General features: G+C 43.3%; 2 protein-coding genes across 2 annotated transcripts in view; one reads left to right on the top strand and one right to left on the bottom strand.

The window, feature by feature from the left end:
* Window positions 1-5,081, top strand: part of wipi2 (WD repeat domain, phosphoinositide interacting 2) — a 65,138-nt gene extending 60,057 nt beyond the window's left edge. Inside the window, exon 12 of the mRNA XM_080206393.1 lies at window positions 1,310-5,081. Within this exon, the coding sequence (XP_080062519.1) occupies window positions 1,310-1,428 (119 nt within the window). The 3' untranslated portion in view covers window positions 1,429-5,081. The remainder of the gene's footprint in view (window positions 1-1,309) is intronic.
* An 8,048-nt stretch (window positions 5,082-13,129) lies between these two features.
* Window positions 13,130-16,097, bottom strand: part of LOC145354852 (actin-related protein 2/3 complex subunit 1B-A-like) — a 45,881-nt gene continuing 42,913 nt past the window's right edge. The window contains exons 9-10 of the mRNA XM_080206392.1: window positions 14,497-14,587; window positions 13,130-13,634 (exon numbers count right to left, since the gene is read on the bottom strand). Coding sequence (XP_080062518.1) covers window positions 13,596-13,634; window positions 14,497-14,587 — 130 coding nt within the window. The 3' untranslated portion in view covers window positions 13,130-13,595. The remainder of the gene's footprint in view (window positions 13,635-14,496; window positions 14,588-16,097) is intronic.

Below are 16,097 nucleotides of genomic sequence, written 5' to 3'. Positions count from 1 at the left end.
TGCTGGAATAGACCAGTTGGGCCAAATGTCTTATTGCTGTATTCTAAGTTCTGTCATTCTGTGAGTCATTTCAAAGGCATCATTTAATTGGAGGTGCATTCTTAATCAATGCAAATTGTATTCAGAATATTAATCACTAGGGTAACAGATTAGAACAAATAAAATGGAACAGAAGATTGAAAGAGTGAGGATGTATTTATTGTATTGTTCTGGTGAATATGGAATCTACATTAACCAACCTTGGGTTTATAAGTGCATTACTGTTCAGTTGTTTAGAAATTTAACTCAGCCAAAGTAACTTTCATCATAATTGCTCTGACATTTTAGAGCACATTAATGGCGACTAGCGAAGACATGGCTGTGAGTAATTTAATTGTGATTTTGATCTTGAGAATTTGATTTTAGCTGGGGTGTATTACACTGTAGTAATTGTGTTTTTGAAACAATTTAAGATCTTGGTATCTATAATTTTTTATTGTTTGCATTATACTTTGCATTTATTTTGACCAGACTGGCTCAATTCTACATTAGTCTGTTGTTTTTGAATCATCATTAGTTCCATTTAATTTAGTAATGCAGCTTGTTAGTTAGGTGAGGAATCTTTGTGCTGAATGCATAATCCTGCTGCATATCAAATTCACAGGTAAATGGAAATCGTTTTCAGTCTATTGGAACATCATTGCAGAAGCTCTGTGATGTTGACTACATTCTCATTAGAGGATAGTTTTTGTTATGGAAAGCATGTGGAATGGCAAAAGACTGTTTGTTTAAGCAATACCTTCACTCGATCACGCGTAACCCAGTTGACCTTACATCTACCCAAACCATGTACTCTCCTGATGGATTTCTGCAGGTGTCATCCTGTACTTTTGATAATGAGGAGCGATCACCCAAAATATTAGATCCATGCTCCAGAATATTCATTTAGCTAATGTAAACTAGTAAGTTGTGTAGAAGGTCCAAATTTATGGGTGCTGCTTTGTTGTAACAGTGGACTCATGGATCACTGCGATACATTTAACTGCTGGTGTCTTCATTGAATTTTGTTCACTCTCTCAAATGTTAACGTTCAGTAAATCATTTGCTAATAGTGATGTTCACTCAAACATAACAGGTGGAACTTTGCAACGCTCCATGCTGTCAGTAACATTCTGCACATAGTGTGCAGCCAACTGGGAAAATCAGGAGAATTTTGCCTACATTTGTCCTCCCGTTGATGTTTGCTGATGGTGTGGGCCTCAAAGTTCTGCCCAGCTTGCTTCCTGTGATAAAATGCAATGACCGCAACTTGTGCTTTTATATCATGCAGCCTACCCGGAGGACCAAGGAGCAGTGGGCGGAGTTGAAGCGGATGATGATTTGAATATTGGCACAATGCGATTAGACGAGGACAATGAGAATCCTCCCTTGATTCTTAAGAGCGAGTGACCTTTGACTTGTGAACTGGCACATGTTGGCGGAGAACACTTGCAATTGACTGTATTGTGATGCTGCTACAGACTTCTATCGTTGCAGGACAGAAAGTGAAGAGAAATATGAAAGGAAAATTTTAAAGAAATAAAATTGTAGCTGTAGCTTAATTCTATAATATTGGATAAAAAATATAGTTTTTTTTCCCAGTGGCTTTTAATTCCTGTAAAGAATTAGAGTAAGTATGTATTTTTTCCCCTTTCTGGCCAAAAACAGCTGCCTGATGCAGCCCTGGAGCCTTTTAGCTTTGCATGTATACATGTGCCAAGAGTTGAGTTTAGAAGCCACTATAATATTGCCAGTCTAGCTGTTTTCCTATTGACTTCATCTCTAGTTATGTCACCCAAGTGAAATGATAGTGAGTCCTTTTTGTTCCTCCATCCAGGGAAACAGGTTTCTAAAGAGTGGTAAGGTAGCAACCCCACCCAGTTCAATTTTAAAACATTCGTTCTAGCCTCTTGTATTTAGAATTTCTTGAAAGTTTGTTTGTTGAACTGCTGAAATCAAACTCAATATTGTGAAGCTGCAGTCCTTCAAATTTCAATGTTTTGGAGGAGAGGGAAATTGAAGACTTTTTAAAAAGAAACTTGCTTCAAATAAGGATGGTTCATTGAGTGTGACACTAAGAATGATTCTTAACTTAATTCTAGGGGTTTAAATATTGAGTGAATATTTGTCATTTACTCTCAAAATAAAAGCTGGTATCCCACATGTTTTTGAATTTTGTGAGTGTGACAGTTTCTTTCCCAGGGAAGTGATATTTAGGACACTACTACTTTCCTGACTTCTTTGCCAGCATGGCTCCAATTACTTGAACTGTATCAGATGGGGTGGGGTTGCTACTTTGAGCCTAAAATTGTAGAAAGGCTTTGGAAAAAAAAAATGATGGTTTTTGAGTTTGCGTTTATTGTCTAAATGGCTAAACTTCAGCAAGCCAGCACTGAAATCTACTTGTGCCTTCTGATGGGCAGAAATTCTGGCAATGGGTGGAATTCTTATAATAACAGCTCTTTATTTTGACAATTGCAGCAGTAAAGAAGTACATTTCAAGTGTTGGTAGTTAAATAAATGGAAGGGACCATGGAATTTTTCTATTTTGCAGCTGTAAATTGAAAATGTGAAGGTTTTGCCTTTATATTTATTAAAGTTCAGTAGTTCAACATGATACAGAAAGTTAATTTGCGAGAATCGTCAAGAAGCAGTAATGGTTTGCTGGAATTTGGCTATTTCCACAACTGAATGATGCAGGAGAGACCAATTTTATTTTTTGTGATATAGGTATAAAGTGGCCGGATCAAATCAAAGCAACAGTGTTCTACTTACAATTCCTCTACTTATGACTCACCTAATCAATGACGGATGTTATTTAACATGTATCATGTTTGGGATTAGTACCACCAAAAGCTATCGAAAATGTGGGCAGTGGCACCAAGATGCCCCTTGGTCATCTTAACGATGATATCCAGGAATCTTTTTGTTTCTCTGCTAGTATTCATAGATGCCCTTTTGCTTAGAATCAATCAGTCTTAAAGATTCTGCAGCAGTAAGTAATGTAAATTTCGTGACAGTGGCATTGAGGAAACCAGCTGCTCCAGCTCCTTTGCAGGCAACTTATTAGCAATTTCCTTTATGTCTGTGGCCGCGCTTAATAGAAGATTGCATCTGCCTAGAATTAACCCAGCATTGTTAACGGTTGTCTTATCTGCAATCCACTGTAACCCAAGGGGTATCATTTTGCAGGTAGGTGCCTTGCATGTCCTTTAACTGGTATTGTAATCCAATATGTACAAGGATGTAATTGGTGATGCTAAAATGTTCCACTGTTTTGATGTGTGTAGCTGAAATGTTCCACTTGTTTTGACGTTTGTTTAAAGATTGACAGAACGATGTGAAAACTGCTTTGCTATAGTTGGCGTTGCAGCAGACATAATCCCAGTGCTGCATTCTTTTTCCCCCTGCAACTGCTTATGGGGTATTGAATCAAACCATTTTTTAGAAGAGGCTGCCTAACAATGTCCCTGAACTACTACAATGCTTGTGTTTCTGAAGTTTATATTAGACCAGTGTAACTTTCACAGCAGTTTGCACTGTGTACTGTAACAGCTGGAAACATATGATGATCAAACCTTGGGTGGTAAAGGGAGGCCAATCTCAGTTAAATTGCTGACAATGTGAAAACGCAGGTAGCATTTGTTAGATTTTCTGTGCCCAACTGTTCAGAGTTTCTGTTTCCTTAGAAAATTAAGACTTAGTATTTCTATATCAAGAATTGTACACTGCAGGGCTTCTCCAGTGGGGGTGTTCAGTATGACACAGGCAACTGAGCCATTCTAATTGGAAAGAACTCATTTGATTTGAATTAGCTGGTCTCCGCCATGGCTGCATCAAAGCACTACAGGTTGGCCTCAGGGTTCCAGGGCTATAGAAGGAAAATTCAAACTCAACTTTCCTGCTCATGATTGCAATCCAAAAAGCCCTACTTAAAATAAGGACACAATGTGAGGAGAGAATTGCACTCAGCTCTGCAATAGTTTCTGTCCAAAAAGCCTGCCAAATGTCCAGACCCACATGTAAACAGTAGCTAATTGGATGCAGCACAGGAGCCTGCCTTTTGAAAGTAGGACTGTACCTCAGCAAAGAATCTTTACCTTCAGAGGTTGGGGGCAGAGCAAAGAAAGGGTAGGAGAGATAAACTAGCAGAGCGAGTGAAATCAAAGTGAATTCTGCAAACTCTGCTCACGCCTAACCAAATTATACACTGAACAGAAATGTATTTTGTATGTTTTAATCAGCCTTTAGGCACTGACATTTTCTATACTTATTTACTGTAAACCCAAGTATTTTTGCTATCTAAAAGTATGATCCCAGAATTATGATATACTTCTAGATTAGTTCTGCAGTTAACCCCCAAAAGATTGCATTTTACATATGCTAACACAGCAACATCCTTCTGATAGCAAGAATACTTGTGGTGTATACATTTGTTTTATAGTACAAGGGCATCATTCTTATGAGATGTGTAGAATAGGTTTTTAACTTTGACTAAGTTGGATTGTTGCCTAAATAGGAAATATAAGCTGTGGAAGGGGATCTGTCTCCCATGGAAAATTGTTCCTGATTTCCTCATCATTTGACTCAGATTAAAGTTACAGTAACAGTTTTTGCCAGTTTAAAAATAAATTTGATAAAATTGAAGTGGTAAATTGAATAATCCAGTTTGCATCAGAGATGAGAGACTATGAATTTGCACATTTTAGCATAGGTGGCTCTGTATTGAAGAAAGGTTTCAACAGAAAATTATTAAAACAATTAATTAGCAAAAAGTGCTAGTTTTTGTTGCTATCTTTTGAACTGCCTCACTATAGGCTGATGAGTTTGAGTGTGTGGCTGTTATTTTCCCCTGTTTATCTTGTGATTATGATGCCCAATATCCAACAGATCGATCTTGAAGCAACTCAATGAATAAATGCACCTTGGAGCTGAAGGCTGTCAGTCAGCAAAGAGGTTCCCTTGATCTGTTTCTGATCTGTACTGAAGTGTCAGACTGCAACAGATCCTCAATGGATGCAGCTCAATTGATCTTGGTATCCTCTACTTAAGGGAGGGCATATCGTCCAAGGAGTTCTTCCGCATTAGAGTCAAGTCATTGAGGTTTACAGCGTGGAAGCAGGCCCTTCAGCGCAACTTGCCTATGCCACTCTTTTATTTAAAACCCCTAAGCTAATCCCAATTGCCTGCATTTGGCCCATATCCCTCAGTATCCATATAACTATCTAAATGCTTTTTAAAAGACAAAATCGTACCAGCCTCTACTACCACCTCTGGCAGCTTGTTCCAGACACTCACCACCCTCTGTGTGAAAAAATTGTTCCTCTGGACACTTCTATATCTCTCCCCTCTCACCTTAAAGCTATGCCCTGTGGTTTTAGACTCCCCTCCCTTTGGGAAAAGATATTGACTATCTACCTTGTTTTATGTCCCTCATTATTTTATAGACCTCTGTAAGGTCACCCCTCAGCCTCCTATGCTCCAGAGAGAAAAGTCTCAGTTTATTCAGCCTTTTCTTATAACTCAATCCATCAAGTCCCAGTAGCATCCTGGTAAATCTCTTCTGCACTCTTTCTATTTGAATAATATCCTTTCTATAATAGGGTGACCACAACTGCACACAGTATTCCAAGTGTGGCCTTACTAATGTCTTGTACAACTTCAACAAGATGTCCCAACTCCTGTATTGAATGTTCTGACCAATGTAACCAAGCATGCCAAATGCTGCCTTCACCACTCTATCCACGTGCGACTCCACTTTCAAGGAGCTATGAGCATGTATCCTGAGATATCTTTGTTATGTAACTCTCCCCAACACCCGACCGTTAACTGAGTAAGTCCTGCCCTGGTTCAATCTACCAAAATGCATCACCTCACATTTGTCTAAATTAAACTCCATCTGCCATTCGTCAGCCAACTGGCCCGACTGATTAAGATTAATCATTATCTGTTTATCTCCACACCATGTGTGAGAGATGAAAAAACAAGACCAGAAGATGTCTCAGTCCTTTACAGCCAATGAAGTGGATGCCAGGTGAGATTTAGTATCACATTTTGGGTGAATCAGTACAACTGTATTATGATACACCTTGATTGATTAGTCTATTGCTGGTTCAGGAACATGCATAAGGAATGGTACCTGGGAATACAGCTGGCTGCTTTCTGACTCCTGTGACTGATTGGGGGGGGAAAAACTCAAACCAAGGATTGACAAATAATCATTGCAACTGGGTTAGGCAACCAGGGAATGGGAATGCAGCTAGGTGCTTGCTGGACTTGTGACCCATCATGAAAAAGATTGAATCATGTTTTGAATCAGACATCCTTGCTTGCTTTACAAACCTAATAACTCAGTGATGACATTCTGTTTCATTTGCAAAGATGCTGCTATCTATCCTTTTGTTGAGTCTGTGCTGATATATAAAGGCTTGTCCCTTCGAGGAGGTGTGTTTGCATCATAGTTTGTGTTGTCAGCTTGATTTGATGTCCGAATGCTTCCTTGGAAAAGTGCAGTGGTGGCCACAGATGGCGTCATTGCATCACAGTTTAGTAAGTTTGTGTTCCCAAATTAATCAATTTGTAAGCTCTTTAATTTTGAATTGGGATTGTTTTCTAAGTGGCAGATATCAAAGGTCTCGATCTACTTAAGTGTTAAGATCACTGGATTGCCAGGCTATTGATAAATTATTTGATCTTGAAAGATGATGATGCCTTAATTCTTGGAAATTTTCAATCAGCTTTGTCTAGCCTTCATGCGGAGCGTCAATAGGAACTTAAAAAGTTCTCTCCTGTAATCCCCATCAAAAACTCACCAAGAATGTATTTAAAAAGTAATGCAAGGATTTCAGATTTGGCATTTATATATTTAGGTTTGCTTGTGGTTTGTTTAATATCCTTTTTGCTTCTGTGCATGTTATCGTGAATAAATTTAACTGTGCCTTCAGCCTGTAGGCTGTAAAGAAAATTACATTGAATCCGTAGCATATAAACCTTCTCAAGACAATTAGAAATGCTGGCTTTGGCAGCACAGTACCCATGAATGAAAAATGTCATTCAACCCAACTGGTCTAGAGTTGCAGCAGGTTTCACATTCTTATCATGCTTTGGGTAAAGAAATTTCTCCTGATTTTCTTAACCGATATATTGGTAACCATCATACATTTATAACCCCTAATTGTAGTTTCCCCATCAAGTGGAAACAATTTTCTCTACCGTATTATAAAGTCCTCTGTTAGGCCATCCATAAGAGCTTTTGACCATTCAGATTCTTGTAATTAGTCTGGCAGAGTATTTTCTGTTCTGAGCTGATAGGAATGTGTGATGAGCATTTCACATATTCTCCAGTGAAGAATTTAATGCAATTAATTGTCAACCCTTGGCTAAGCCAATCCATGTGGGTGTTGAATAAGATTCACGAGTTAAAGGACTCTGCTTATGGAAATTGTCTGCCAACAAACAGGAGTGAAATGAGTCTCTCATAAGATCAGGTGCTGGCTGAAGTGGATGAATATCAAGCAAGCTGTATCAAATTATTTGAAGACAGCTTTAGGTACTCCATCTTCCAATGGACAGATAAATCATTTGCAACAAAAACCAAAAATGCTCAAATTTCAAGGTCTGACAGCATCTGTGGAGAGAGAATAGAGCCAGTGTTTTAAGTCTAGATGATCCTTTGTCAGAGCAAAGAAAGTCAAAAGAGATTTATACTATGGGGGAGGAAGGCTAATTGACAAAAGAAATGACAATGAGGACAACTGAGTTGCTAAAAGTGTCCACGAATTGATTGGTATCTGTGAATGGTAGGACAGATTGCTAAGAGACTGAGGAATGTGGCAGGTGCCCTGAAGGGCTGAGAGTGGTGGCGGATGGGGATTGTTCAGACCTCTGTTTGAGGAAGAAGTGAGGAGCTTTGAGGCTATCCTAGTGGGGAATGGAGGTGTAAAGGAATAGGACATCCATGGTGAGGATGAGGCAGTTTGGGCTGAGGAACTGGAAGTTGTTATGGAGAAGGACATTGAAGGAATTGCAGATGTAGGTGGGAAAAGACTGGACAAGTGAATGGAGCCAAGATAGGAAGAAATGAGTGAGAATGGAGGAGTGGAGACATGGAAGTGAGAATGAAGGGTGATTTTTAAAAAATGGAGCAATGAGATGGAAAGAAGAAATGAAGTAACATAAATGGAAATGGGGTGAAGGTGGAGGAGAGAGTTCATCCTCTGAAGTTGTTGAACTCAATGTTAATTCTGAAAAGCTGTAATTGCATTGGAGGAATTGCAAATGTAGGTGGGAAGGGACTAGACAAGAGGAGAAAGGAGGAAGTGTGTTCAGAAACAAGCTGCGTCCACTGGGGAAGTCCTGTTTGTGGATTTTGGGAAAGCAATAGAAGCAGGCTGTCCATGGTTGGGAGACTGAGGTGAGAAGATCTCTGGAGATTAGAGTCCTGGAAACAGTGGCTTGATGTTTGTTGGTTGTGGTCCTGGGGGAGGAGGAACTGCCTGAGAATTGGTGCTCAGCCTCTGAAAAGTACGCCAGACAAGAACAACATTGCCCTGGTCGGCAGGTTCGATGACAAAGTCGGGGTTGGTCCTAAGTAATCAAAGTGCAGCAAGTGTAGAAAAAAAATAGAAACAGCACAAACAGGCCCTTCGGCTCACAACTGGTGCTGATGATATCCATGTCTACGAGGCTTCCTATGACCCTCAATTCTATTAGGTCCCATGTACTCATCCAGAAGTCTTTTGAAAGACCCTATCGAATTTGCTTCCACTGCCATCGATGGCAGCCGATTCCACTCACCGACCACCCTCTGAGTGAAAAACTTAGCCCTGATATCTCTGTACCTACTCCCCAGCACCTTAAACCTGTGCCCTCTCTTAGTAACCATTCCAGCCCTTGGAAAGAGCCTTTGAGAATCCAACCACTCTATACCTCTCAACACCTTATACACTTCTATCAGGTCACCTCTTCGTCTCTCTAAGGAGAAAAGACCGAGCTCCCTCAACCTATCCTCATAAGGCATGCCACCCAATCCAGGCAACATCCTTATAAATCTCCTGTGCATCCTTTCAATAGCTTCCATGTCCTTCCTGTAACGTGACCAGAACTGAGCACAGTATTCCGAGAGAGGTCTGAGTAGGATCTTCTAAAGCTGCAACATTATCTCCCGACTCCTAAACTCAATCAAGTTTGGAAGGAAACAAGTTAGAGCGATTGAGAGAAGCGGAGAAACTGAGACAGCCGATGTCATGCCAACAGTTGTTGATGAAAAGATCAACAGCAGGTAAGAGGCTAGAGAGAGGGGTAAGAACATAAGAAATAGGAGCAGGAGTAGGCCATCCAGCCCTTCGAGCCTGCCCCGCCATTCAGTAAGACCATGGCTGATCTGAAGTGGATCAGTTCCACTTTCCTGCTTTCTCCCCACAACCCTTAATTCCCTTGTCTATCAAAAACCTATCTACCCGTGACTTAAAAATATTTAGCGAGGCAGCCTCCACCACTTCAACAGGCAGAGAATTCCAGAGATTCACCACCCTTTGAGTGAAGAAATTCCTCCTCAACTCTGATCTAAACTGCAATCTCTTCCCCGCCCCCCACCCCCCCCCCCACCTTATCTTGCGGTTGTGTCCTATAGTCCTGCTATCCTTTCTGAGTGGGAAGAATTGCTCTACTGTGACCCTATCCATCCCCTTCATTATCTTACATGACTCTATAAGATTTCCCCCTTCAACCTTCTAAACTCCGAGTACAGACCCAGCCTATTCAGTCTCTCTTGATAGGCCAACCCCCTCATCTCTGGTATCAGCCGAGTGAACCTTCTCTGCACTCCCTCCAAGGCCAATATATCCTTCTGCAAGTGCAGGGACCAAAACTGCACACAGTACTCCAGTTGCTGCCTCACCTGTACAGTTGCAGCAAGACCTCCCTGCTTTTATATTCTATCCCCCTCGCTATAAAGACCAGCATTCCATTCGCCTTCTTGATCACCTGCTGCACCTGCAGACTGGGTTTTTGCAATTTGTGCACAAGGACCCCCAGGTCCCACTGCACTGTTGCATGTGGCAGCTTTTCACCTTGTAAATAATCCCACCTACTATTATTTCTACCAAAGTGGATAACCTCACACTTGCTAACATTATACTCCATCTGCCAGGTCCTCGCCCACTCGCTCAGCCTATCCAGATCCCTCTGCAGACTTTCCACACCCTCCACGCTATTTGCTTTTCACTCATCTTGGTGTCATCAACAAATTTTGTCACCCTACACTCAGACCCCTCCTCCAGATCATTTATATAAATGGTAAACAGTTGAGGCCCCAGCACTGATTCCTGCAGCACTCCACTAGTCACCAACTGCCAACCAGAATAGCACCCATTGAGTGGAGAGAAAATGTTGGAGACCGGTGTAAGGATCTGCTGAACATGAGGCAGGCCCCTGCCCAAGGAAGTGAGCACGGAGACAAAGGCAGTGGACAAAAAGTTCACCATGTGGAGCACAGAATTCACTGAGGTGAGGATGTAAGTGTATGAAACCATATTCTTTGCTGAGCACAAGAGGGGGGATGGTGAATAAGCAGCAAGGGCTGGGGTGAGGAGGGAGGGTCCTGTATGGGTGTTGGCATTGATAAGGTGGAGTTTGTGTTTCTTAACACCTAAAAGGAAAAAAGGTTTCTTGTTAATGCATCTGTGACAAAGAATGAAATGAAATTGGGACCAGGACTGCTTTGAGGAAGAGCGAGTCGATGCTGCAGGAGAGAGATATCAAGGGTGTGCATATGGAGGTGCATAACACTGAGTGTGAACCTCAAGATGTGATGAGAACAGCAACTTAAGGATTGGTGTCTGTCCTAAAGGTACCTGTAATCCTCGGCTGATCATTTCATTGACTCAGTTCCACTTACCCGCTCACCATAACCGTTAATTTTTTGCTGTTCAAAAATCTTTCTTTGCCTTAAAAACATTCAATTAGTAACCTCAACTGCTTCACTTGGACAGGGAATTCCATAGATTCGCAACTCTTTGAATTAAGAAGTTCCTCCTCAACGCGATCTTAAATCTGCTCTCCCTTACTTTGAGGCTATGCCCCTTAGTTCTACTTTCACCTGCTAGTGGAAGCAACCTCCTCTTATCTGTCCCCTTTGTAATTTTCTATGTTTCTAATAAGGCCCCCTGCTCCCCACCCCTTCTCAATTCCAATGAGCTGCTGGGCACATATTAGCTGCAATGTTTCCTACAGTGATTACACTAGAAAGTACCTCATTGGCTGTGAAGCTCACACATTGAGTGAGCATGAAAAACGCTCCATGAATACAAGCGTTTCTAGAGCTATTGCCTGGTGTGAATATTGATTTCAGAATTTTAGCAGCCACTGTCTTTTACTTTTGGCATAAAGTGGTACTTTGGCATATATAGTAATTGGTGCAACAATTACAGGCCTTTTTAAATGACCTGTCAATTTAAAAACTAGTTGATGCGTCACTGTGTACTTCTGGTGTGAATTGGATTGAGTTTTTGAAAAGATGACTTTAGTGGATGGGAATGATGATGGCGAGTCTTCATTTGGATTTCGAGAAGGCTTTCAATTAAATCTCTCAAGAGACTATTAGCTAAAAGTTGAAAATCCAGAAATTGAAGGCAAATTATTGATCTGGGTTAGGACCACTGGTTGAGTGCAAGGAAAGTGGTTAAAGATTGTGGCTTGTGTTACCAAATAAACCTGTTAGATTTTAACCTGGTGTTGTGAGACTTCTTACTGTAAATGCAAGGAGACAATTGGAATTGGCAGGATCTGACTACAAGGATCAGTGTTGGGGCTTTGACGAATAACCATGTTAGATGGGATAGAAAGCCACGTACACAGATTTGCCAAGGAAACCAGACAGGCAGTATTTTAAGTAACATGGATGAAAGCTTGAAACTAGGAAGATCGATCCCTGGACCTAGAAGGTTAAGGGGTGATTTGATCAAAGTTTAAGACATTAAGGAGTAATTTGGGGGAAACTATTGCTGCTGTTGGGGAAGTCCTTCTCTGGGGAGGGGATAATACTCTTTTGAAGAAAAGTTTCAGGAATGAAATTAGTATCTCTCTTTCACAAGGAGCAGTTGATGTCAGATTGATAGATGTGTTGGCTAGCGGTGTCACGTGGGGGGATATGAAGTTAATTCACAGATGAGCCAGTCTCTCATTAAGTGGTAGAACAGGCTCGGCGATTAAATGGCCATCTGCCACTTACTCGCATCTTCCTGCAGAGTGCGGTTAGTCCATTCAGTTCTGACTGACACCACAAGGTGGCAGCAGATGATGGCTCATAGCTTGTAAATAACTTGCAATGATGGAGCTAATGGATTGAATGGAATCATGAAACACATGGAGTCATCATTTGATCCATTGAACTGTGCCAGCTCTGAAAGAGAGCTATTCAATTTGTCCCAAGTCCTTTGGTGCCCTGCAAATGTTACTTTTTCAAAAGTAGAATTTGATATAATCTTGGAAAGTTACTATTGAATCTCCTTCCATTTCCCTTTCACCCACATACCAACTCTGCTGCTTAAAAAAATCTTCTCTCCATCCTCTGTTCTAATACCAATTACCTGCAATCTGTGTCCTTTGGTAACCTATCCTCCCTGCCTGTGGAAAGAATTTCTCTTCATTTACTCTCATCAAAAATACCTTTTATTGTACAATTTTGAACACTTTGTTACACTGAATTTCCTCTTGACCTTCTCAAAATCAAATCAAAAATCCCTTGTAATACCAGTCCCTGCTTGTCCAGACCCACCCTCAGCTAAAGTTCAAAGTTTATTTATTAATATCACAATTAGGCTTACATTGTAGTGCAAATGAAGTTACTGTGAAAATCCCCTTGTCCCCACACTCCAGCACCTGTTCAGGGACACTGAGGGAGAATGCACCTATCCAGCATGTCTTTCAGACTGTGGGAGCAAACTGGAGCACTCAGTGGAAACCCACGCAGAAACGGGGAGAATCTGCACAGTGACCCAAGCCAGAAACTGAACCCAGGTCCTTGGTGCTGAGAGGCAGCTGTACTTGCAAATTCAACAGAGGATTTGTTTATCCACAGCAGCAACCAGGAAAAAAAAGGAAAACTTAGAGGTGCGTGATTAATTAATTTTATTATTGCAAGAACTTTGATATAGATTTCATCTTATGACCAGCAAAGACAGCCTGAAAATAATTAAACAGCCCAGATTCTTGCTCCGTTTCTCAGTAAAAGAAAAATCTTAAGTTTAAATTGACAAACCCCTGAGGATAATAACTGGGACTTGCCCAAGGCACCATATGCAGCATTCAAAAGTAGAGCACAGAGTCTTTGCGAGGCAGTTCACTGAATGAGACTCCTGTACCTTTCAGAGTACCAGGTAATACTAACAGAATATTGTTAGGTACATGGATTCTGATAAAGGGTCAGACCCATTTCAACATTTTTTTGTTTGCCTTATCGAAATTGGTCAAAATCATGTTGCGTAAAGCGAGGTGTGTGAGAAAGACTGGCAGGACAATTTAAGACTGGCAGGACAAGTTAAGGACTTGCAGATTTCCAAAAGATTAAGTCCAGTGGTTCAGACAATCTTCAAATCTTTCAGATCAGCCTCCAGGGTCTGTGAAAAGAAAAATAAGGCAGGTTCAGATTTTTTTAAAAAACAAAATAGAGAGGCTGCAGCCAACGTCCTTTTGAAAGAAAAATGCTGCAGTTTGCAATTTTGGCTCCCAGATTGAGGCTGGATAGATCACAGGCCAGATACCAAACAATACTTCTCACATTATTCCCTTTTAAACACATTTGGGGACAAAAAAAACTCAACTTCCAGGAATGGCAGGATGTTTTCAATTTCCCAGACCAGCCTCCAGCCTTATGAGATTTTTCAGCTTGTGCCAAATTGTTGAGTATCTTTGTGCCGTGCTCCCAGTTCCAATTGTAACTCAGTACCAGGTGCAGCCCAGAAAGCTGACACACAGGAAAGATGTGCTTCTTAATGGTGACCAGATGGTTTAAAGTCACCACCGTGGATTTGTTTGTAAGATGGTGCTGTGGCAGGAGTGGTATTTGGAAAGCAGCAGATGACAAGGGGCTAGCTGAATCCAATGGGTGAACGGTGAAGGAACCACAACAAATGCAGTTTTATTAAATTCCTGTTAATGATACTGTCACAGGCTACCAACACACATGGAGGGCCTTTGACCCTTGACCCTGCTCCACCACTCAATTTGATCATGGCTGATTTGTCAAATTCAATGCCCTGATTTCCACCACCCCCCCCAATCCCTTCAGCCCAAAGAGCTACAGGAGCGTGCATCATGCATGTATCATTCTAAATGGGTATATTGACTTCATAATTGTCCATCTTACAATAACGGGTTCCAAGTGCTTCCATGGATGTGATCGTAGATCTACAGGTTGTTCCTGAACTTGACTGGTTAACAGTTTGGAGGGGGGTTGGAAAGAGGTCTGTGTAACTTTACCTTAATATCCCAGATTGCCATTCCACCATCCATGCCAGTGGTACAAAACTTTGAACAATTCTTCTTTCCCCCGTCAAGAACGGAGATTTGGCTGTAATGAAAATTGCAGAGTGCATTAAGGACCAAGTTTTGATGTTCCTTTTGAATATACCAGGAATTAAGGAGAGAGAGAGCAGGCTGGTTACTGCGACACCCGCCCCCATAACTTTCTAAATTCTTCACAAAGTGTTGGGAGTTACTGCAGTGGAAAGGCAGCAGGATGAGACATTCTTATCCATATCTGAGTGACAGCCATTCATAGAATCCCGACAGTGCAGGAGGAGGCCATTCGGTCCATCAAGTCTGTACTGACTGATTCTCCAGCAGAACATCTTACCCAGAGCCACCTAATCCTGCAACCTCACCCATTTACCATGGCTTATCCCCCTAACCTGCACATCTTTGGACTGTGGGAGGAAACTGCAGCGCCCGGGGAAAGCCCACACAGACAGTGACATGAGGTTGGGAGTGAACTTGGGTCCCTGGTGCTGAAAGGCAGCAGTGCCAACCACTCTGTCAAAAATCATTTGTCTCTGCAGAAACACAGTCAAAGATGGTGGTGATCTTGCTGCAAAATGAGTGAGTTGCTGGGAGAGGCAGGGCAGTAAAGTCAAAGATTGGGCACTCCAGCAACTGGTTAGTCACTCACAAACACGAAAGTAAAAACAGGAGGAGGAGGAGGGGGGAAGAGGGGAGGGGGAAGGGAGAGGGGGGGGGGGAAGGGAGAGAGGAAGAGAGGGGGGGGGGAGGAAGAGGGGGGGGGAGGAGGAAGAGAAGGGGGGGGAGAGGAAGAGAGGGGGGGGAAGGGGGAGGAAGAGAGGGGGGGGAGGAGAGAGGAGGGAGGGGAGGGGGGGAGGAGGGAGAGGAGGAGGGAGGGGGGGGGAGGAGGGAGAGAGGAGGAGGGGGGGGGAGGAGGGAGAGAGGAGGGAGGGGGGGGGAGGAGGGAGAGAGGAGGGAGGGGGGGGGAGGAGGGAGAGGGGAGGGGGGGGGGGGGGAGGAGGGAGAGAGGAGGGAGGGGGGGGGAGGAGGGAGAGAGGAGGGAGGGGGGGGGAGGAGGGAGAGGAGGGAGGGGGGGGGGTGGAGGGAGAGAGGAGGAGGGAAGGAGGGGAGAGGAGGGAGGGGGGGAGGAGGGAGAGGGGGGGAGGGAGGGGGGAGGAGGGAGGGGGGGGAGGAGGGAGAGGAGGGGGGGGAGGAGGGAGGGAGAGGGAGGGAGGGGGGAGGAGGGAGGGGGGAGGAGGGGGGGGGGGAGGGAGGGGGGGAGGAGGGAGGGGGGGGAGGAGGGAGGGAGGAGGGAGGGGGGGGGAGGAGGGAGGGAGGAGGGAGGGGGGGGAGGAGGAGGGAGGAGGGAGGGGGGGGGAGGAGGAGGGAGGGAGGGAGGGGGGGGGGAGGGAGGGAGAGAGAGAGGGGGGGAGAGGAGGGAGGGAGGGTGGGAGGGGGGGGGAGGTGGGGGAGAGAGGAAGGGAGGGGGGGGGGAGGTGGGAGAGAGGAGGAGGTGGGTGGGGGGGCGGAGGTGGGTGAGGAGGGGGAGGGGGGGGGTGGTGGGAGAGTTGGAGGGTGGGGGG

The sequence above is a fragment of the Carcharhinus amblyrhynchos genome, chromosome 18, assembly GCF_965287045.1.
Source record: "Carcharhinus amblyrhynchos chromosome 18, sCarAmb.v2.hapA, whole genome shotgun sequence".
Taxonomy (NCBI): Eukaryota; Metazoa; Chordata; class Chondrichthyes; order Carcharhiniformes; family Carcharhinidae; genus Carcharhinus; species Carcharhinus amblyrhynchos.
Note: the sequence above shows the minus strand (reverse complement) of the source record. Positions and strands in the feature narration are given on the sequence as shown.